A 24,497-nucleotide genomic window follows, 5' to 3' on the forward strand; every position below is an offset into this window, starting at 1 on the left:
AATATATTCATTGAAAACATCGAGTTTTTTCTTTCTCCTATATTTTGTATATTGATTCACAATATACTCAACCGATTAAATTTTTTTCACATATTTGGACTGAAATTCAAAAAAATCTTTGTAGGACAAGAATTCTCGTTTTTGTTGAAAAAAGCCCAAATATGCTTTGGCAGCTCATAAATGGTCTCTGATTCGAGATCGTTAATTTTCGACCTATCTATGGTCTGTAAAAATGTGTTGAAACGATGTATGGGTGTATTATACATACCCAATGTTCAGAAATTAGTTTCCTGGTGAATAAGTGTGCACAATACACACCAAAATACCCTAATATGAAACGGAGCAAAAACAATAAGTAATTACTAAAATATATAAAACATATAAGAAAAGATTTGAAAGGAAATCAATTTAACAATGAATGTCAGGGAAAAATAGAAGGTACAAATACAAGCTATGTGTAACTATAGAAACAACAGGAACAATTCTTAACAAAAATATGTGAATATGAAAACAAAGAAACATTTTCAAGTATCATATCATTTTATTATTATACATTATCATCATAAAGCAACAAGTTCGTGTAAATAGACTTTTTATAATCTTTTGGCAGTAAAAGTCAAGGTTAAAAAAAGTTTAAATGGACTAGAAGCAGGCTTTGAAACCTCAGTCCACATGTTCTAACACTGCTGACATTGTAAGACATTTAAGTGTATAACACAGCTCTCCATAATAAAAAAAAAACACCAAGTTCTTACCAAACTACCAGAAAGCATTGGGGTTTTCCAAAATAGTCAATATGCATTTTCTGACAGTTTTAGATCCTGTGCTAAGTCAGACTACCAGACAAGCCAATGTTTTTTTGTTCTTTATAAAATCTTTTATTGTAGTCATTAGTTGTGAGAAATCTAACATGATAAAAATATGGAAATCCATTCTCAAAATGAGAAAAAAAATCACTAACCAGGTGTCTATATGGTTATTATTATTTTATACTTAATTTATTTCAGCAAAAAACTCCATCAGATACATGTACCAATAAATGACAACATATCTTTTGCTACATACCAAAATACTATTGGAATTATACCACATTTCCTTTAAATAGACAATGAATGAGTAACAATAATATTGAATATAGTACAATAAACATAACAAATGCATCAATTCTCCAGTCCATGGAAGCCACCTAATCAGCCAATAGAATCTGTATCTAATAATCAACCTGTTTTCACATCCATTGTTTATGACCATAACATAATTATGTTTTATAGTCAAAATCATCACAATAAACAAATACAGTTTACAATTTGACAACTTGGAGCAGATAATGGCAACATAACCTATGATTTATCATCAGTCATCTCCAGAAACTGAGCATACACATCTCTCGTACATTCTCCTTTCTGATTGAACACAAATTTGTAGTAACTACCATCAGCACATACAACTGAAAAAGAACATCACCAATTATCATTATTGTACATATACTTATTATGATTTTTATATAAACATAAGAGCTATCAGTAGTGTATCTATTTTGTTGTTATAAGGGGACGACCATTAGATTCTTAGAGGGGAGGGGCTAGGAAATTTTTCAGGTCAGAAATTTTATTTCCAGCCTGGTGCAAGTCAGATTATTTATCTTCATCATAACCTTTGCTATATTATTTATTTTCACTACTCATAAAAGAGTCTAGTTTTTTTTCTATGACATTTTAAATGTGCATATCCGTGTTACCAATATATATGGTTTGTGTTCTATATCAAAGCATGTGTTACTTTTTATGTTTATTATTAAAGACATTATTAAATGAAGTTCATTCTCTATAAAACAAGGCATAGTCTCTACTTCATCCGCCAGATGGCATTCCTCTGGCGGATATATGTCCCAAATTTAAAGGGAAATGTTGTGAGGGACTTTTAAGGGGACAGATTCGCATATCTATGTATATGAATGAAATCAACAATTGCAAAATTATACTACACATTACCCCAGTATAGTCATTTACGTACGGATGATTCCACTTAATTGCATATACCTGATTATTACATATTTCTCTTAATTGCATAGTATTTAAGGGAACCAAATCATTTCCCTTCTCTTCCATGCTTAAAATTCCTCTTAATTGCATAGGTCTAAACAGACATTCCTGTTTATTGCATAATTTTTTCCAAAATGTTATAAAAATTAACACTTTCTACCTGTAAGTAACGATGTATTATTAAAAGGTGTAGCTTATTCAACTGTTTGATATTATGTTTTTATAGTAAAATTAGTCAAAAAGCCATATAACTTTATTTCTTTGTTTGTAATACATTATGTTGGTTTAATCAATGCCCTAAAGTTGTTTATTTACGAACAGGAAGTTGTATAGTAGAATAAGACCATTACACCACCCAAATTCAACATTCCTTATGTTAATTGCATAATGTTTTCTGACAAATTGGGTATGTGATTAAGAGGAATCCACTACATTTAATATTGCCACTGGAGACTATTAGGGTGTTGTATAAAACTTGTGGAGTATTCAAACAAGTATACTTCTCTAATTTGTGAAACTATGGTGAGCTAAGCAAGACAAATTTTTTTAAAGGTTTTGAGCAGGCTAGAATATTTATTTTCAATTTACTAGCCAAGATCAGAATATTTATATTACAGAACAACAAGCTAACCTATCACAGAGTTTGAGTCTGCACCAAAGGCACAAAGACATCTAGCACCACCAGGGACCTGAAATTTGGAGAAACTCCATGTTGAGCTGAAATACTTTGGTAGGAAACTGGCTGAGCCTATGCTACAAAACAAAATCAACACATAAGTAATACATAGTCTGAATTTAACAAGCCAATTAACATATTCTACACACTGCTGTTAACACTGAGAATAAGCTCACAAAATACTGCTGTTAACACTGAGAATAAGCTCACAAAATACTGCTGTTAACACTGAGAATAGGCTCACAAAATAGTCCTCATTCAAACTCATATTAACCCTTCTGTTAGATTTTCCCCCTTGGAAACATCAGAAAGTAGTTTAAGCCCTTCAGTAATATTTACCCCCTTGGAAATATCTAAATGTAGTTTCTTCTTTTAGTGTACATATATAAGTGAATCCTAACTGTCATAAGAAGTTCCAACAAAATCCATTAAATGGTTGGGAAGAGCTAGTTTTACGTGTAGAATTTAATCTTAATAGGTCTACCTAATCTATATATATAAAATAGCTTTATAAACTAAGGTTTTACTCCACCTATTAGACAAGAGTGTGACAGACAAAAGAGCATTATTTCACCCCTGCAAAAAATTAAAACATTATGAATATAACAAGAAAGGATATGGTGAATATGTCAAACAGACAACAACCCCAGCTCAAGGCCACCCTTCAATGTACAATGAGGAAACCCTCATAACACAGGGTAGGCCGCAGCTGGCCCAAAAAACAATGTTGTACACAGGAACAGCCAAAAAGTTGCCCCTATATACTCCAGCAAAATAAAATTAAACTAAAGGTGAGAAGGAAACTAGACATACAGAGGCCAAGCAGCCAAAATATTCCATAGGAATCTTTGAGAAAAAGATTTAATTACTTGTAAATTTATTTTAACATCACATCAAACAAGCCTATGCAAGTTTGTTTTGATGATGAAAACAAATAACTTCAGTTGACATTTTGCTATATTCAACTTTCACTGATTATGAAATTTGACTTGGTTGCTAAAAAAATCATTCATAAATTGGATAATCATGTAAAACAAAACTTACCCTAGCTGTTTGTTTCGTTTAGGATCCTCTGTAGAAAATATATGGACTGTGCCGTGATCACTGGCCACACACAGTAAACTGGAATCTTGATTAAAGTTTATGCTGTAACCATAAGACAAAACAATAAAAGTTCTTAAGAAGAAAATGTATAAACATCTTTACAAGACTTTAAAAAAAGAGTAGCCTACAACTTTAAATGCCCCCCTCTAAAATTTGCAAAGCATGGGTTATCAGGGGTAGAATTAGGCGGTTTTAGGTTGGAACTATAATTTCTCACTAATTTTATCACAAAAGATATCTACATTGCACCCTCTCTAGAAGAATATTTCAAAAAACTAACCTAAAAAAAATTAGGAAATTTTCGCGAAATTTTAACTGTGCACCCCCTCCCCCAATCTAAAATCCTGGATCCGCCCATGCCTATAGTACAAAGATTTATGTTAAAACAAATTAATAGAACAGCCATTAATTTATTCAGAGATGGGTCTAAATTCTTAAAATAATTTTAAAAACTTTAATCTGGCTTCCAAAAAATAACTGCATCAAAGTCATTTTACACTTTTTTCCATCAATAAAGGTCAAAGTAAAATGCTCTGCTTTGTGCAGCTTGATACAACAACATAGGTAGAATCCTAAACAGTTGTGAAATGTGTGAATACTTTGTTTAAGCTTAACATAACTTTAAATTTAGATTGCAGTCATATATTTTACACAGCATAGGTTTCTGTCACTGAATAAATGTGGCCATTAAATGTAGATGTTTTACCATTTACATATTAAAGGTCAAAATTGAAAATCTAAAAATACAGGATAAGAGGTAGCATATCAAAGAAACCAAAGAACTCAGTTTTGTTGAAATCAAATTAAGTTTAACTTTAGACCCGTTATACTATTATATTGACCAACTTGAAAATGGGGTTCAAAATTTAGAAAAGAACAAAATTCCATGTCCTTGTTTATCATAAAAAGGATATTTATTAATGCAATCAAAATAAACCTTTACAATTTTTAAAAATTGGTCTATCAGACAAATCAGCATCCATTAGGAAATCATTTTTTTAAAATCAAAGCCTACTCACATTATTTATACAATTTATACAAGGTTTTATGATCAGAGGTCATTTTTGATTTTAACCCCATTCCAAAAAGCATTCTCAAACTTTCTTTATTTTTAAACGGGACTTTGTGATAAAATTTTTTCAAGATCTATCAACTAAATTCCAAGTTATCACACAAATGTTCTTTAAAGAATACAACAATGCAGACATTAAACATAGAGGAACGAAAGCTGTTAATAATGGCTCACCTGAACCTTTTCAACTGTTAATAATGGCTAACCTGAACCTTTTTATGACTGATAATAACGGCTCACCTTAACTTTTTTTTACTGTTAATAATAGCTCACCTGAACCTTTTCAACTGTTAATAATAGATCACCTGAACTTTTTTGACTGTTTATAATGGCTGACCTGAACTTTCTGGACAGTTGATAATGGCTAACCTGAACCTTTTTGACTCAAGAGATTAAAATACTATGGGAATAGACAAAATTTGTGATTGTGACATACCAGTAAATATTAGCACTATTTGCACCACGTCGTAGCTCATGTAACTGTAATCCTGACATCGGATCAAACACTCTAATTAATGTACCCTAAAAATGTACATTGATATAAAAAAATAACATGAAAACACTAAATATTTTTTAGAGAAGTACTAACCCCATACTTATGGACTTCACTTAACAACTTAAAGCATTACATAAATATAACTGGTAAAGTAACAAGATTTATGTCAACTTTACTTTTATGTTGCTGGATTATATGGAGGCAACTATTTCGCTGTGTATTTTTTTTGGGGGGCCAGCTGAAGACCCATGGGTGGCCTTTGGCTGCCCTATAGTGTGAGGGTTTCCTCATCATTCTTTGAAGACCCTTGGGTGGCCTTTAGCTGCCCTATAGTGTGAGTTTCCTCATCATTCATTGAAGACCCATGGATGTCCTTTAGCTGCCCTATAGTGTGAGGGTTTTCTCATCATTCATTGAAGACCGCTGGGTATCCTTTAGCTGCCCTAAAGTGTGAGGGTTTCCTCATCATTCATTGAAGACCCACGGTTGGCCTTTAGCTGACATTTTTCATCATTGTGTGGTTGTTGTTTCTTCTGACATATTCACAATATCCATTCTCTTTATATTATTATCTACCTGTATCAATATTTTTTCTTTTGATCTTACAGAAGGATTAAAAGACAAAATATTGATACAGGTAAATAAAAAATCTTATGCTGTATCTGATATTCAACAAGATTTATACAGTCAAGACAATTTAACTTTCAAAATTAAAGTGCTAAGCTCACTGGGATATTTAAAATGGAAAATATTCAAACAATTGAGAGTGTAGATATATACTTTGATACAAAATGTGGGGTGTGATTCTGTTTCACTATGGACTTTTTTTCTTACCAGTAGCTTATTCTAGCAGCTATATTCCTTCTGTTTTGAGGAAGGGGTCCAAGGCCAATGCCATTGGGAAAAGAGCCTGAAAACTACCACTAAGGAAATATACTATATATAATGAGATAGGTGAATATGTCATAGAGAAAACAACCCCACCGGGATGAAAATGTCAGCGCAAGGCCATCAATTGGTCCTCAATGAACGACTAGGAAACCCTCATACCAAAAGGCAGGCTACAGCTGGCCCCAAAAACATCATTATACACAGGTACAGCGAAAGAGTTGCATGTATACATGTATCTTCAAGTAACATAAAAATAATCTAAAGGTGAAAGCAAAACAAGACATACAGAGGCCAGAAATTCCTGACATGGGACAGGCACAAAAAATGTGGCGGGGTGAAAGTACTTTGGCCTGATCATAACCCTCCCCCTTTAAAATCTGGCCACCGTAGAAAAATATAACTTGATTAAACACACCTAAAAATCAGTTCAAAAAGGTCTGAGTCCCTTGTTACAATGGAAATAAAGAAACTGAATATAAATTACACAAATGTACAAACTAAGAACCAGCAGTTAACTGACATGTCATTTCAAGACCAGTTTAAACCTACAAAAAGTTATGTGCACATCGTATGTAAAATCAATCCCAAGTCTTCATGTACAAGGTTGAGGATCATGATACATCGTAAGTCATACATTATAAAGACACAATCCATATCATGCCAAAAACTACTTTTAAATATAGTGTTTTAATTTCTATGTAAAGACCCTATGGGCGAATCAATGTTAATACCAGAAAATGCTACCCTTAATAACTTGACAAAATATCATAACTACATCCATTACAAATAAATATATTCAACAGTTCAGTTAACTTATTGGGTGAGTACTGAACTTTCAATGCTTTGTGTAGAATATTACCGTAAAACAAAGGGTGATATATACCTGCATATATTAATCTTTTACAAGTGTTCCTTGTATTGTTTGAAAAATTTTGTGAATGTTTTTACGAGCTTGTGATCTCAAAAACCTTGATGTAATCATTTCTCGGTTATATAAATATTCCTTTCGTTAAAATCCGAAATACTGTTACAAATACAACCAAATTGAACCAACTGTGATATGTAAACACCATCTGATGGTGACAAGGAAACGTCACCATCTGAAAATGGATAGTTGACAACAGGGAATGAAGAATTATTCCTCTAATCATAATTTTAGTCTTAAGTCTACCATTATCTATATGAGATCAAGAGACAGACATTCTTTATTATCAATATTTGCTTTATTAAAAGACAATTCTACAGGATATATATTTTTAGTATAAATATTAAAGTCCAAATATCTAAAAGTGTTATTAATTTTTTCTAACAAATGTTGTTTGGAAGGGTCTTTATTCTAGCTATAAATTCTGATAACAGAACAGAAAAAGGCCTGCAACAAGCAGTGCACAATTGATCCCTATGGGAATTCCAATAACTTGATGATAAACAGTCTTGCCAAAGCATATGAAAATGTTGTCTTACAGGAATTTGAGTGCTGTAACTTTGAACAGTAGGGGGTTAAAATATCATAACAGGGGGTTAATTTATTGCAGCAAGGGGTTAAAATAAATGACTGGTTTCCTAAAAAGACCCATAATTTCTGTTGATATAACTGAATTAACAGTGGTATCATGATACACCAGTATTACAATGTATTATCTATATTTCTTACATGTTACAGATTATCTCAAATGCAAATACATAGCTTTGCTAAGTGCAGCATGATAGAACTGCAACATGTTGAACTTGGGACAAGTGTGAGCACAAAATTGGTTTTTGACACACTTTAATATAGGAACTTATTTGAAAAAGATTAAGATGATGTTTTTGAAGTTTTTTCACATTGTTCCTAAGGACATGATACAGGCCCAGATAGTTTTGGAAGGTTTTTGCCCAACCAATTTTGGAAATAAAGGGCTAAAAGGGAAAATATGGGTGTTATCATTAGAATTGATAGAAAAAGTTTATTGCTGATTGATTTTTTATGATTCAGATGTCAATCAGTTCCTTTTGAAATTCTGCTGGAAAAAAATTTTACAGGGTAGGCTCATCATTAACCGTTTTGGAGTCAAAGGAGTACGAAATTGGGCCACACCCCCAAAAAATCAAGTTTTTAAATTATTGGTATGATTTTCGAAATTTTTTTTTATTGGATTCCTGATGAAAATACCTGCCTGCACTTTTTAATTCAGAATATATCACATGTTTTTCGAACTATAAGGACTACACCAAAGAAAAAACTTTTTAATTTTGTTCAGATTTTGATATTTTTATTGATTCTTCATTATAATCCCTGCTTGTATTTTTCAATCAGATTTCAGATATCTCTTACATCGTTCAAATAAGGGCCAAAGGGGACCATGCTTCCCAAACAACAGCAATTTAAAAAAATGTGGTCAGATTTCAAAGAAAATTTAATATTATATTCCTCTTGAAAATTCAGATATCAGATATATCTTAACTTTTTATGAATTTTTAAGGGTCAAAGGGACCATGCCCCCCAAAAAAAACTTTTCAGCTCACCTCAAAGGATTTTTGCAAATAGCTCAAAAACCGTTGGGTTTACCTAAAATCTAGCAGTGGATAAAATTGTTCAGTATAATGGGATAGACCTATGCCAATATTTTCTGAAAGATCTATCTTATGAAACTACTGGATGGATTGAAAGAAACTTTAGCATGAATTTTCCGCAGAACATCTTTAACAGCCTGCGTTTGTGTGGGTTTTTGATCTTGCAAAAAACATGGCTCTGATACTAAACAGTACGATAAATAAACCCCCTTGTTTAGATATTTTATCCTCCCTGTTTATGATAATTTTATGTTTTTAGTGGAGTCCAAGTTGCTCATTGCTTTTGATACTTTGTGTGTATGATTTTAGATGCTCTATGTTCTTTGTTGTGTATGTCTGTTTTCCATGTCTGGTCTTTGTCCCTGGATTACATTCTTTTGATTACCACTATAACCTTGGTTCCCTTGATTACTCTTTAACCCCCTGCTGCAATATTTTAACCCCCTGATGCGATAAATTAACCCCTTTTATGATATTTTAACCCCCCTGGTGCAATAAATTAACCCTACTGCTGCGATAAATCAACCCCCTGCTGCGATATTTTATACGCCCTGATGCGATAAATTAACCCCCGTTACCTCATTTAAACCCCACTGCTGAGATATTTTTACCCCCTGATGTGATATTTTAAACCCTGCTGCGATAAATTAACCCCCCTGCTGTGATATTTTAACCCCCTACTGCGATAAATTAACCCTCTGTTATGATATTTTAACCACCCTGGTACGATAAATTAACCCTACTACTGCTATTTTAACTCACCTGCTATCACATTTTAACCCACTGCTATGATATTTAACCCTCCTGTTGCGATAATTTGTTATTCGCAGCATGGAGTTAAGATTTGTAAAACTATTAAGAATCCTTGCAAATGAAGCCACTTTATGGGTAATTAGTTAGGGCTTTACGATCAGTTACCAGTACGATTTACTAAGAATGAATGTGATGTGTTACGATAACAGTTCACGATTAATTGCCATTTTATACGATCAATTTAGGAATGCAAAAGATATTGTTAAAAATAATTGAGAGGGCAATGCAAATTATTACGTTTTGGTCCAAGGTTTTACAGATAATTAATGAATGGTTTATGATAACTTAATGAGTTTTTACTAGTACATTTTTGTACTTGGGGTTTGATTTTTCAATTGAATTGCACTTTGTCATATAAATTCAAGCCATATACCCTCATACATTATTCAATTGAACATGTTTACATGATTTCCAAGTAAAATAAGTCAATATTGAACAAATAATTATTTTGACTTCTTCACACACTCGCTCGACAACCTGACCCTTTTTGCCCAGGACAAATCATCTGTATAAATTAATGGAAAAGTACTTGCTTGAATTCTTAATATCCATAAATCCATAAAAAAAATAGTGTAAACTACTCCAAATCAATTGTAAATGAATTGTATAAAATAGCAAAGATGATTGCTAGTGAATGACTAAGAATTGATGACTCGTAAGGATCTGTAAGAAATTCTTGGATGTGAAAGGGATATTAAAATAATTGATTATCTCACCTTTGAAAAAGAGAAGCCAGTAAAGAACCCTATCAGGGTATGATAACATTTCATATTAACATTTTATGAACCTTGTCTTATCTGTCAAGCTGATGAAAATTCTACTAGCCCAAATTGTAATCTAGGTTGTCCTTTAGTAAATGAATTCTAAAAAAAAGGATAAAATTTGGTTGCCCTCCTGGCAAATATAATTTAACTTTCACTAGTCCCGGGCAATAGGGCAACCTTTAATGTCATATCCTGTCCCAGGCAATAGGACAACCTTTAATGTCATACATTGTGCCGGGCAATAGGACAACCTTTAACGTCATACCCTCTCCCTGGCAATAGGACAACCTTTAACATCATACCCTGCCTATGTGTTTTGGGCTATACTATAAAGTAGTAAGTCCAGTTCCCCAAATGTTTAAACCATACACACCTTTTCTGAAGATGTGGCTAGTCTAGTCCCCTGCAAGTTCAGGGCTATACAGCTAAGGGAAGCCTCATGAGCAGCAATATCGATGGGTGATTTCTCTGTGTTGGCTAGATCTACAACCTGTACATGTCCTGTCTTACGGCCAGGGAATGTGAGTATTGAGTTATTGCTGTTGGGACACATAACACAAAGTCCTGAAAGGTCATAACAAAATCAACTTCATTGTCTTATAGTGCTATCAATAGGTAATTTTATTACTAAAAAGCAAATATGGACTTCCTTTAATTGAATGTAATGCAAGTTTTATGCAGTCTGTAAAAATAATAAAAAAAAGTGATGTCCTTGCACATAACATTGAAATACATGTTTAACAAATAAAAAGTTGTAGAAGGACTGCGTGAGAAACTTGTACCAAAATTAAAAGTATAGAACCTTGTATTTTTGTGAGGTGTAAAAGCATCCTGTCAAATTTCAAAACTAGAGCTGAATAAAACTGTTGGAGAAGTCAATACAAACCATATACCTCCTATCTGGCAAACAGATGTATTGACAAATGGATAAACAAAACAAAACTAATAAATAAATATGCCCTGGATTGTTAGTCCTGTTGTCATCAAAATGATCCGGTTTTTTTTTACCAAGATCTGACTATTTTAGCAAATTCTTGAGTTTCTTTTTTAATTATTTCTGAACTGTTTAAACAACATGATAAAAAAAACTCCAATATCATTTATTCAGTCTAGTAGGAGTCCAAAAAATACCTCTAAGTGAATCATGCCATCAACTAGTGATCATTTGCAGTATGCAATTACCTCTTGAGTTTGTGCAGGTCTCAAATACATGTAATTGCTGTGGGTTTTGAGTAAATGTATACACTTTAATCATAGTATCTAATACAACCACTATTCTGTAAAATAAATAAGAACTTCAATCATGCAAGTATCTCAACATCATTAACATGAAATGGTGATAAATATTAGATGAAAAAATCAGCATCAAACATGACTTACCATTTTATTTTCTGAAGCAACAGGTAGAATGTTAACATAAATACAGAATAATGGCAGTTTTGAAGTCAGGGACAGAAATTCTCAAAGTGAAACTGCTGTGGATTAACAGTAGACAAATATTTTATATGTATCAACATCAAAATCACTTCACCTGTACTCTGAACATATAAAATCTCATATTTCAACCATTTGACAATAATCTAACTATAATGCCTAACCTTCATTTACAGGGTTTCATCAGAATTTATTGATAGTTTAAGGAAGAATTTCACTCACAAGTTCCAATAAAATTTTTCACAGTGTAGCTTGATATGACCACAGAGGTCTAACCCAAAAATGGACACAACATTCAAACTAGATACAGCTCCTAATTTAGATTGTGAATTAATGTTTGATAAGATTCTGATCAGTATGAAACTGGTCAAAGAATAAACAATTAGACATCAGTAGGTAATTCATAAAAAGTTAAAGAAAATACTATTTCAGACCCCTTTTTGGCTGACAACAAAGATAAGCACCAACCATTATATAAACAATTTTTCGGTCATATAAAAAAAATGTTACCGATAAACCCTACCTTTTCAAGCATCCAAGTATTATTATCATGCTTCATGCACAACTAAATATGGCACAAACCTTTGATAAGTTAGACATAGGGACAGACAGATGAGATGATTCCTATATACTGGTACCCCTATCTTGGCTATAACAATCCTAATATAATCATGTCATTATTTTTGGGAAACCAGGGCAACTTTTATCTACCTGACTAGTCTATGATTTATTTATACAATGGTTACCTATCTCTTCTCAGTCGAACACTTCTTACATCAGTAGAAAACTCCAACTCTATCACATGTTTCTTCTTTAAATCATCCCACACCATTACTGTAAAATAAAATCATCCCAAACCATTACTGTAAAATAAATCATCCCATAACATTACTGTAAAATAAATCATCCCACACCATTACTGTAAAATAAATTCCAACACCATTACTGTAAAATAAATTCCAACACCATTACTGAAAAATAATTCCTCCCATGCCATTACTGTAAAATAAATTCCAACACCATTACTGAAAAATAATTCCTCCCATGCCATAACTGTAAAATAAATCCTGCCATTCCATAACTGTCCTCTCGTATATTATTACAATGTATTGTAAAATAAATCCTCTCACATTACAAATACAAATATTTATTCATTCAAACATATTTACAGTAAATGGTTATGACACAATACACAAATCCAAACATACAAAAAATGACAGTTCTAATAATAACCATATTGAAAATCTGGAGCGGAGGTGCCTTAAACTACTTTATTTAACTGTCAAGGCTAAACATTCATTTATATATTCAATTAAGGCTTTTAGAATAATCAAACAGTTACTGTTTAATATTGAAGATATATTATTTTCGATTATTAAAAAGAAACTTTTGTCTCTGTTTTTTTATCTTGTTGAAGAGAACTTGTCTGTGTACTTTATAGGCTGGATAGTATACTGTATGAAAAAATGCACTTCATCTTCATTTAATGAAGTATTGCATGAAGTGCAAACACGGTTACTTTTGGGAATATTTTGGAAGTGCATGACATGGTGTTGTAAAATAAAATATCCCATTGTTGTAAAAAAAATCTTTCCACATTACAATATAATATATTGTAAAATAAAGCTTCCATTTCTTAAAATAAATCCTCCCACATTACATTACAATGTGTTGTAAATAATTATTGTAAAGTTAATATTCCCACAAAACAACATTTAAAGGAAATTTACCCACATCTTCAATGTGAAATAGACTGTACATTGTGGCATTGTCACATGTACCAAGCGTTTACATTAAAAGATAATGTTTCTCATTTCTATATTTTTCAGCGGGTTCTTTCATGGACCTTCATTCACTCTTAAGTTAAACTGTCCTTGACATAAGAACAGTAAAACTTATTTATATAAACACAATGATATAACTATGCTCTATACTCAAAATAATCTAACTAAATCAAAATCAACTCAATAGGTTTTACCTAAACCCTTAATAGAAACTTCTCACTGAGTATAAACCCTTAATAGAAACTTCTCACTGAGTATAAACCCTTAATAGAAACTTCTCACTGAGTATAAACCCTTCATAGAAACTTCTCACTGGGTATAAACCCTTCATAGAAACTTCTCACTGAGTATAAACCCTTCATAGAAACTTCTCACTGAGTATAAACCCTTCATAGAAACTTCTCACTGAGTATAAACCCTTAATAGAAACTTCTCACTGAGTATAAACCCTTAATAGAAACTTCTCACTGAGTATATATATGCTCAGCTTAATTTTGAAATCTACAGTGCAATCTATATAATTTTTATCTCCTAAGAACACAGGTTATATAAGTACAATAAAAAACAGACATCATGAAAGTACAATGAATAAGACACCATATGAGTACAATTAAAAACACAGAAAGCGTACAATAATTTACCGACCCATGTGAGTATATACAAAACAGACACCAGCAAGTACAATAATTTACAGACCCATGTGAGTACAATTAAAAAAACAGAAAGCATGTGTGTACAATAATTTACAGACCCATGTGAGTACATGCAAAAAACAGACACCATGCAAGTACAATAAGTAACCATGTGAGTACAATAAATGAAAGACACCATATGAGTACAATTAATGAAAGACACCATAGGAGTACAATAAATAACAGACACCATGTGAGTACAATAAATAACAATCACCATGAGAGTACATTAAAGATTCCAATAATTACTGCAATAACACGCAGTGACAAACATCAAGTGTCAGTAGTCACCTTTTTCAGTTCAGTAATTAAGTGCTACAGGTTGTGGGGGAATCAATAATACACAAGTCTTTCTATGAAATCTTATTCAAAATATTACTTGAAGTGCAGAAATGGCATTCATATATTTTAAAGTGTCATTAACTCGAGGTATAAATCATATAAATCCATCATCAAAGGGAGATAAACTTTCCCTAGGTCTCAATTACCACTTCTGGGTCAAATGGCCATCCATGTGTACATGTATGCTGATCAAAAGTAGTCAAAATAAAGCTATGAATATGAACTTAAAAATCATATTTGTAATTTAATACAAAGGTGTATGAATATTGTTTACATGTGTGAGTAATTTGTCTCCATGCTGTCAGTCATTAGAAAAGGCAAAAATAAGGATTTTCAGTATTATTTATTCAAATCAATTTTGTGAAAAATTTCAACAATCATTGTTCCATTAACATAATGATTTTGAAAGCCTTATTTGCCAAGCTTCACAATGGTATGCAACATTAAGATGTCATTTGTCCTGAGAATTCACAGTGAAACTTACTTTTTTAACATGTAAAGTAATAGGAACATTAGAAGTGGTTAGTAAGACCCTATCATTCTATTGAAACTTTGATCTGGCTTTTCTGCATCCTCTGACACTTCTAAGACAATTCAATTCATCTTCAATAGACAATAAACTATGTGCCAACATTAACAAATGTATGTGTTTTTTTCTGAGCATGATTCTTACAGATTCCAGCACTTAACAAAACAATTTTTAATTGACTATAAGCAAATTTATTTCAGCATTAATACGGGGTAGGCATTGCCTAAATCAGCGAGCACCGTGGGCTTTACTATACATGTGTATACCATCTGTGCAAGACTCATAAAAATAATAATGGACATTACAAAGGGGGGGTCAACCTGGATAAAATGTTTGCTTTGCAAGTACAATATTTTTATTTCTATTTAACCAGCAAGCAAAATTAATATTTCTATTTGATAATATGTCTTGTAAATTAATGATTTTTTTTTTTTTCAATAAATGGATAACTCGAACAATTTTTTCCCCAAAATTCCAAACCCATACCCCCTTCCCCCTTTTCCCCTCACTCTCAATATGGTCAATAACTTCATAGCACTTCGCTATGCTTTATATTTTTTATTCCTTAAGGGCATTTCTAGCAACATCCATTGCAGCATTGGCCTGTCAGATCAATCTGTACAGACACCTAAAATAGTACAGTTCTCTACGGATGATGGGAATATTTTACACATATCATCTGACGTAAACAAAATTCAGACGACAGCTGCAAATTCCAAACAAGAAAATTATTGCCCTTCCAATCTCAGAAAAGCTATGCTTCGATTTTGATAAAATAATTGGAGTTATTTTTTCCGAGGTGGGTTAGGTTCTTGACAACAGCAACAGTGGAACAGTGGAGATACAAGTACGTCGTACATCCACATATTTCCCGAAGTTTTTATAAACATAACATTCACTTCTTTAAATAAGTAAAACAAATTAGAAAAGACTTGAAAACTATCAGAAAAGATGAATTTATTTTTACTGAAACATAATTTTAAACTTTATTTTTTTATTTGTTAGATTGAAGGAAATGATGAATTTTCTCTGTAAGGACAGCCACTTTTTGTTACTTCCGGGACATGACTTTTTTTTCGTTAGTATATTGGGAAACCTTAAGGGAAATTTAGAAAGTAAACGTAATAACGGTAGAGCTCACACCTCCTCGCGGCGCTCGCTATTAAAAACAATTAATTGACAAACCTTTAGTACATGGGTACTTAGGATTTTTGCCTCCTCCTACAAGGGCTAAATAATTACATCTGAACAACATCTCTACATGTCTTATTCCTCCATCAGAAAAGTCTGGAAAACATAAACATCAATTAATCGTTATTTAAAAAGGAAAAAATTCCATTGCACATTTCTATAGAACATTTTCCAACCTTAAAACAAGCTTTTATAATCAAATTTTACAAAATATTTATGTAAAAAATTCCATTACTGTGAAAGTACTATTGTTCATGGGGTACCAATTTTCATGGTTTATTTGGGTGAGCCAGAACAAAAAATTTGGTTCCCAAGAAAACCGAGATTACCAACAATGTGTATACTGAAAACTTCAAAACCACAAATTCAAGAATCCACAAATTTGTGTATCTTCCCAGGTACACGAAAATTTGTATCCATGAATTAAAGTACTTTCACAGTACTAATAAAATGATTTACAAATAAAGTTTTTTATATTAAATAGAACACTATTTGAACATTGAAAGTACATATTTCCATATGAATTTGCCCCATATAATAGGTACAATGCACCTTGATGCAGGTTGACAGTTAGTCTAACTTAGAGATGTCTGAGATTTACCTTGTCTCTCCTTTTCTTTGAGGGGATCAGAATTATAGACTCTGAAACCATTTTCCATTCCACAAGCAAAACAGCCTGTAATGGACATTTTTATAATCATATATTATTGCAAGATAATGAGATTGATATCTTTACAGTCCCTGAACTGATCTGTGCAACTATTTGATGGATTGATGATGTCTTACTTAATGATCACTGACATATCGATACCCAAGACCAGTGAGCAGTTTTGTTATGTGAAACAACAGATGATTGGTACATGTAAATTTTAGAATTTCCATCGGAACAAATCCGATATAATACTGTATTAAATTTATCTTAAATTTAGGAAATTTAATCCACATATGGTATTTTGTTAATGATAAAACAAACATAAAACAAGAGGCTCCCAAGAGCCTGAATCGCTCACCTTGTTAAAGTTTGTCTTTCAAGGGCAATAAATTAAACAAGTTGTCCAACAATTTTGACTCAAGAAGACATTGGTAAGATTATCAAAAAGGATCATTTCAGTGATAGAAAGTTTCTTTCTATCTATTATAGTTTTCAAAATATTGGCTGAAAACTGTAAAAATTCATCTTTCAAGGGCAATAACTCTTACAAGGAGTCACCTGACAACTTTGATCCCTGAAGACTTTTGAATGCCTTATAATAAGGGTCATTTCAGCTATAGAAATAATTTTGCTAAACCTAATGGTTTTGGAGATATATGCGAAAAACTACTGTCTGACCCCTTTGTTCTATTTTTAGTAATGGCGGCCATGTTTTTCAACAGATCAAAAATCCGCACATCAGTTCTATGCACAATACTCCAAGGAACATTCATACCAAGTTTGGTTTCAATTGGTTGAGAAGTGTCAGAGGAGAAGATTTTTGAAAGAAATAACATTAAAAATAGCAAAAAAACGTCGAAAAAGGGCCATAACTTCAACATACTCAGGTCTCACTAACCACTTCCGGGTCAAATGGCCACCACCCTATGTAGTACCAAAAACACACTGAACCTAGACATATGCATTGTAAATGCATTATTTGTGTGTATTATGATTAAAAGTAGTCAAAATAAAGCTGAGAATGTGTACTTTAAAATCATATATGTAATTAACTACAAAAGTGTATGAATATTGTTTACATGTGTGAGTAATTTGCCTCCATGCTGTCAGTTAGCAGAACGGGTAAAAATGTGGATTTTCAGTATTATTTATTCAAGTAAATTTTGTGAAGAATTTCTACAATCATCTTACCATTAGCATAACGATTTTGGAAGCCTTATTTTCCAAGCTTCGCAACGGTATGCAACTTTAAGATGTCATTCGTCCTGGGAATTCACAGTGAGACTTTGAAAATTACTTTTTTAACATGTAAAGTAATGGAAACATTAGAAGTGGTTAGTGAGACCATAAATTAAATTATGGCATATTTCAGAGAAATGCATAATTTGAGGAAAATTGCCTTTCCTGGTCATTATTTCCATTTTCCCATAAAATCAGTATAGTGATATTGGTAATCTGGCTATATTTTAAGAGGTGCATTGTGCAAGGTATTTTAAAAAACAACATAGCAACAAGGTTTTATTCATTAACTGTTACTCATAACGTGACGTCATCCATGAAATACATAGCGTCACTTCTTGGGATATTCAAGTACTCAAATAGTCACACAGCATAGACATAATCACACAGTAATAAAATAGGAATGATATAAATTGCTGAAATCTGTTTTTTTTTTCATAATAATAAATGATATTTACTATTACAACTTCTTGAATTACTATAGGTATCAATTTGGTATGACATGTTAAAATTGTAATTTTTTAGTAATTTAGGTAAAATATCATTGAGGGGCATGATATAAAAATGACCATTTCTTTGTAGTCCTATGTCTGATTTTGATAGTTTTGGTCTTATTAGACTCACAATACCACAAGCTTTCATAAAATGTTAAAAAAAGAAAAACATAAAAACTCATAAAATGTTTTTAAGGTCTCACTAACCACTTCCGGGTCAAATGGCCACCACCCTATGTAGTACCAAAAACACACTGAACCTAGACATATGCATTGTAAGTGCATTATTTGTGTGTATTACGATTAAAAGTAGTCAAAATGAAGCTGAGAATGTGTACTTTAAAATCATATATGTAATTAACTACAAAAGTGTATGAATATTGTTTACATGTGTGAGTAATTTGCCTCCATGCTGTCAGTTAGCAGAACGGGTAAAAATGTGGATTTTCAGTATTATTTATTCAAGTAAATTTTGTGAAGAATTTCTACTATCATCGTACCATTAGCATAATGATTTTGGAAGCCTTATTTTCCAAGCTTCGCAACGGTATGCAACTTTAAGATGTCATTTGTCCTGGGAATTCACAGTGAGACTTTAAAAATTACTTTTTTAACATGTAAAGTAATGGAAACGATAGAAGTGATTAGTGAGACCTCAACAGATTAAAATGAAAATGTAACCACTGATAGATCTCATCATGCTGAACAGTTTAACTTCATCGGAATTTCGCTAAACCTAACGATTTTGGAGATATATACGAAAAGCTACTGTCTGACCCTTTTGTTTTATTTTTAGAAATGGCGGCCATGTTTTTTTGACGGAACAAAAATCCCCACATCAGTTTTATGCACGATACCCCAAGGAACATTCATACATAAAAGGTCCGTCTCTTGATGCTGAACAATACTACACGCTGCAAGAATTTGCTTGCGGCAACAGTTTTTGAGTTATTTGTAAAAAAATGCCTTCAGACCCCTATGTTCTAATTTTAGTAACGGCGGCCATGTGTTTTCACAAATCCCAACAGTCATTTTGTGCACAATACTCTAAGAAACATCATGCTAAGTTTACATCTTGTTGGTCTAGTAATTTCAAGTAAGATTTTCGAAAAATTTGTCCACAATGACAATGATGGACACCAAGTGATGGCATAAGCTTGGCAATTATAGACATAACATTCATGCATGACACAGCTCTTGTTTTGGACTGATATTAATGTTTAAAACAGCAGAAGTGTCTGAGAAGAATAAATGTGGTCACAGAATAAGCAATTAATATAAAGTTTAAGGAAATGCTTATTTTTAACTTATTATTGGCCTTTAAATGGCCAGGGCAATAACTCCTTAAATCAATTAAAACATTCCTATTGTGGTATATAACCTTGTTCAAAAATTTTGTCAAAGTCTACAGACTAATATTCAAGTTATGGCACAAAAGCTAAGTTTATACAGACTGTAACAATATGAACAATGGCAATGACAGTGCCATAGCATCATACATGCAACAAAAATTTGGTGGACAGAAAACAGAAAACTGTTATTTTGTTGGGAATTAGAAATCCCAATTTCAAATTAATAGCTCTAACAAAAAATGAAAAAAAGTTTTGCATTACAATAACAACTATCTAGAGACTCAAACATGATATAGTCATGATAGAATTACAGTTGAAGCAAAGGCTTGTGACAGCTAATTTAAAGGCCATAGGAGGGCTTGAATCACTTACCTGGGGCTCATTTCAATATACAACACTGATTCATGTAGACTTCTGTACCTTAATATAAGGGTTATTTAATCAATTGAAAATATTCTTTATAGATTATGGTTTTCAAATTAATGTATTGGGTATAAGTCTGCAAAAGCTGTTATTTGTTTGCTCAAAAAGGCAATAATTCAAAATAGTTCAAGCAACTTCAACCTTCAGGAGTTTGATGAAGAGATCTTCAAGCACCTTCAATCTTAAGGAGTTTAATGAAGAGGTCCTCAAGCACCTTCAACCTTAAGGAGTTTAATGAAGAGGTCCTCAAGCACCTTCAACCTTAAGGAGTTTAATGTAGAGGTCTTCAAGCAACTTGAACCTTCAGGAGTTTAATGTAGAGGTCCTCAAGCACCTTCAACCTTAAGGAGTTTAATGTAGCGGTCTTTAAGCAACTTCAATCTTCAGGAGTTTAATGTAGAGGTCTTTAAGCAACTTCAATCTTCAGGAGTTCAATGTAGAAGTCTTCAAGCAACTTGAACCTTAAGGAGTTTAATGAAGAGGTCTTCAAGCACCTTCAACCTTAAGGAGTTTAATGTAGAGGTCCTCAAGCACCTTCAACCTTAAGGAGTTTAATGTAGAAGTCTTCAAGCACCTTCAATTTTAAGGTGTTTAATGTAGAGGTCTTCAAGCAACTTCAATCTTAAGGAGTTTGACATAGAGGTTTTCAAGCTAAAGAAAGAATGTCATCTTTACTTTGCTTTATCTCTCATAGTTTTTTAAGATATACATTTTTCCGTAATAAAAGCAATTCCTAGGCTTCTGTGGGTAGCTTGATAACCACAGACCTCAAAATTAACACAAAACTTGAAATAAGTTTTTCATGAAAGAAGATATACTGAAAGACAACCACAGGAACCTACAGACTTCAGGTACAAAAAAACAATTCTTGTCAGACAGCAAAGGATATGCGCTGCGAGACTAATGTAAACAGATAAATTTCCCAATAGAATTGTGGTGCATCCCAAGAGCTAGAACAGAAGATCTGGTAAACTTAATCGAGGAAAAAATTTAAAAAGCTCTACGAAGACATGTCATCATAGTTTTATATATGTGGGGTGGTACTTGTGACATAACAAATCAAAGTGCTAATAGCACTGGCGGTTTCTGATTCTTGTGAAAATTGTAGCATGAACTGACCTTGTATTAACAACACCAGAAATAAAACAAAAAGTAAAAAATGCACTACACTGGTACATGTAAACATCAGATCAGACCACTTATGCATATTAATAGAATTGGATACATGCAAAGCACAAGTTACACCTTAAATTTCAAAGAGGATATGGCAGCTGAAGCAAGTAAACTGGAATGAATGGAGAGAACATGCAGAAAAGAACATGGCTAATTGGTTAACAAACATACCGATTGAAGATGATGTAGACATAGTATATCAGACCCTACAGGAGACCATTGATACAATTATGACTGAGATCAAAAGGAAATCAAAGACAAAAAAAGCACCAATCCACCATGGTAGAACCAAGAAGTTGGCATAAACAAAGGCAATACAGGAAAAGAAATATTCTATGTATAAAAGAAAGATCTTGAGAGGAAAAATTGGAAAAGGCTGAAGAAAATGCAACGGATATTTGGAATGAAGGACAGATAGAAAAACTGAACAAATCAAGGAACTCAAAAGAAATCTGAACAGCATATAAGAAGATGACAAGAAAAGTGGAATCAACAAAATATTACCCCTTATTGAAGATGGTTAAATACAGCATTTAGTGACAGTGAAAAATGTAACATCCAGCAAAAAACCTTCTTCAAAGGTAAGCACCTTAAATGAGAAAAAATTGACAAAACATTCTATGATAAATCAATGAAAGAATATTATAACATCTGTAATATAGAAGAGAATAAAAAAGAAGGAAACATCTGTCACAAACTTGACAATGAAATATCAACAGATGAAATCATAACTGCAATATGAGATAAAAAATCACCTGGAGCAGATAACCAATTCCCCAAACAATTTAAATTTTCTGGTGAAAATTTCATCAAGGCAATACTATACATGCTAGAAGTAACATATCAACCAATTAGTCTAAACAATGTCATAGGCAAAACATCTGAAAGAGTAATATTAAACAGACTGGCAGCATTTATAGAAGGGATGAGAATCATAGGTGAAAAACAATAAGGCTCTCATAAAAAAGAAAACTACAAAAAAAAATTCAAGAAGGGAGAAATCACATCATCAGTGTTTATTGATCGTGAAAAAGCATATGATTCCATATGGAGAGATGGTTTATAGGTAAAACAAGGGATTGAAGGGAGAATATGACATTGGATGAACAACTTTCTCCAGAGCAGAACTGACAGATGCAAATTCGAGTTACATAGGAAATGAATTTCATTCAGACATTGGACTACCACAAGGTTCTGTCAGAGAACCAAGGCTATTCAACATATACATCAATGAACTTTTAAATGACTTTATAGATTACACAAAAATAGCAGATGATGGCACTATATGGGACTCAGCACCTGAAAGCAAAGTTCCCCAACTATACGCAACAATGGAAAAACGAAGTCATACAGTGGACCCAGAAATGGAGAATAAGCATTAACTTACACACAACAGAGACATGTGTCATCTCAAAGAAAAAAAAAGCAGAAGATAAGACCCAGATGATAATGTAAATTTAGCAGCTCAACACTATAGAGAAAAAGGCAAATAGAAACTTACCCATGCTTAGGGAGGTAAGACATGTCAGCAGAAGGCAAATAGAAACTTACCTATACTTAGGGAGACATGTCAGCAAAATCAACACAGAATAAATGCTATAACTGTACAAAGCTTGGTGAGATAAGTAATTGCTCCACAGTTGGGCAAATAGCTGACACCAAAGAATTACAGAAACAAGACAAGATACATAGAAAATCCCTGACACTATGCTTAGAATTATCAACCACAGCAGTAACAGAAGCTCTAGAGATTGAAGCCTATATAAAAACTTTTTAGGTCTGCACATAGAATTAATAAACATAAAAGAAATATCACAAACACAATCAAAGTCAATACAATAACCCATAAAGAAACAACTAGCGAAATATCAAGAAAGGGAACAATTTGACAGAATTCAGACACTATTTGGAAAAACATGGCTGGTGAAATAAAAATGACAAAAACTAGACCAACATATTGGAATAGACTTGGAAGCTCCTAATCCAGGACAGAAGAATAAACAGCTCTATGCCAAGAAATTATGGAGAACATGCTCCAGGTCACCAGTGATGACCAGGTCATAGCATACACTGATGGGTCATGCCAAGGAAATCTTGGACCTAATGTGTCGCTATTATTTACTATGAACAAAACAAACCTGCAATACGACTAAGCAGATCAGTACCTCAGAGAGGTTCCATCTTACTGGTGGAATTGGTAGCTGTCATTCTAGTCCTAAACCTGTATCGCATCATAAATTCCCAGAAATTTTTCTCAGACAGCCAGTGTACAGTGGGGCTGTAAACCCTCAACTACACAGCCAAACATAGATTTCAACAAAAATATAAAAGAATATGCAGAAAACCCCGGGATGAAGGGAACTACCCCAACAAAATTATGGACACCAGGCAATGCTGTAACAGCAGGAAACAATGAAGCTGACTACTTTTCTAAAGAAGCAGCAGAAGAAGCCATTAAACCTGCCACCTGAAGACAATATCATGACTGTACAAAATTTAAAAATAGGAGCAGAGAAAAGTACAGAAATGAAATGGCTAAGAACATGAAACATGGAGATAAGGGGCAGAGAATTGTTTGAGAAACTTCCAACCATAACTTTAAACCACTATTCCATCATCCAAGCAAAGAAAATGTTCTCAATATCAATCCAACTAAGAACAGGATACTCAACACTTTTAAAACAATTAAAGATATTAAAGGAGAAGACTATGATATTGTGCAAGTCATACATTGTAAATATCGAAACCAATATGTTAAATGTTCAAGAAAATTAAATTCTA

At 32.7% G+C, this 24,497-nt stretch overlaps 1 protein-coding gene across 2 annotated transcripts in view; it reads right to left on the reverse strand.

The window, feature by feature from the left end:
• Positions 1-521: 521 nt before the first annotated feature.
• LOC148618339 (WD repeat domain phosphoinositide-interacting protein 3-like) overlaps positions 522-24,497 on the reverse strand; it is a 33,149-nt gene continuing 9,173 nt past the window's right edge. The window contains exons 2-10 of one of the 2 annotated variants that reach the window (XM_088577112.1): positions 16,985-17,059; positions 16,378-16,479; positions 12,592-12,679; positions 11,594-11,688; positions 10,785-10,975; positions 5,331-5,416; positions 3,763-3,864; positions 2,674-2,795; positions 522-1,447 (exon numbers count right to left, since the gene is read on the reverse strand). In XM_088577112.1, the coding sequence (XP_088433238.1) occupies positions 1,341-1,447; positions 2,674-2,795; positions 3,763-3,864; positions 5,331-5,416; positions 10,785-10,975; positions 11,594-11,688; positions 12,592-12,679; positions 16,378-16,479; positions 16,985-17,059 (968 nt within the window). In that variant the 3' untranslated portion in view covers positions 522-1,340. The remainder of the gene's footprint in view (positions 1,448-2,673; positions 2,796-3,762; positions 3,865-5,330; positions 5,417-10,784; positions 10,976-11,593; positions 11,689-12,591; positions 12,680-16,377; positions 16,480-16,984; positions 17,060-24,497) is intronic. The other variant, XM_088577113.1, reaches the window with a different exon arrangement.

The sequence above is a fragment of the Perna viridis genome, chromosome 4 (assembly GCF_037379345.1).
Source record: "Perna viridis isolate PV_CMFRI_1.1 ecotype Kerala chromosome 4, ASM3737934v1, whole genome shotgun sequence".
Taxonomy (NCBI): Eukaryota; Metazoa; Mollusca; class Bivalvia; order Mytilida; family Mytilidae; genus Perna; species Perna viridis.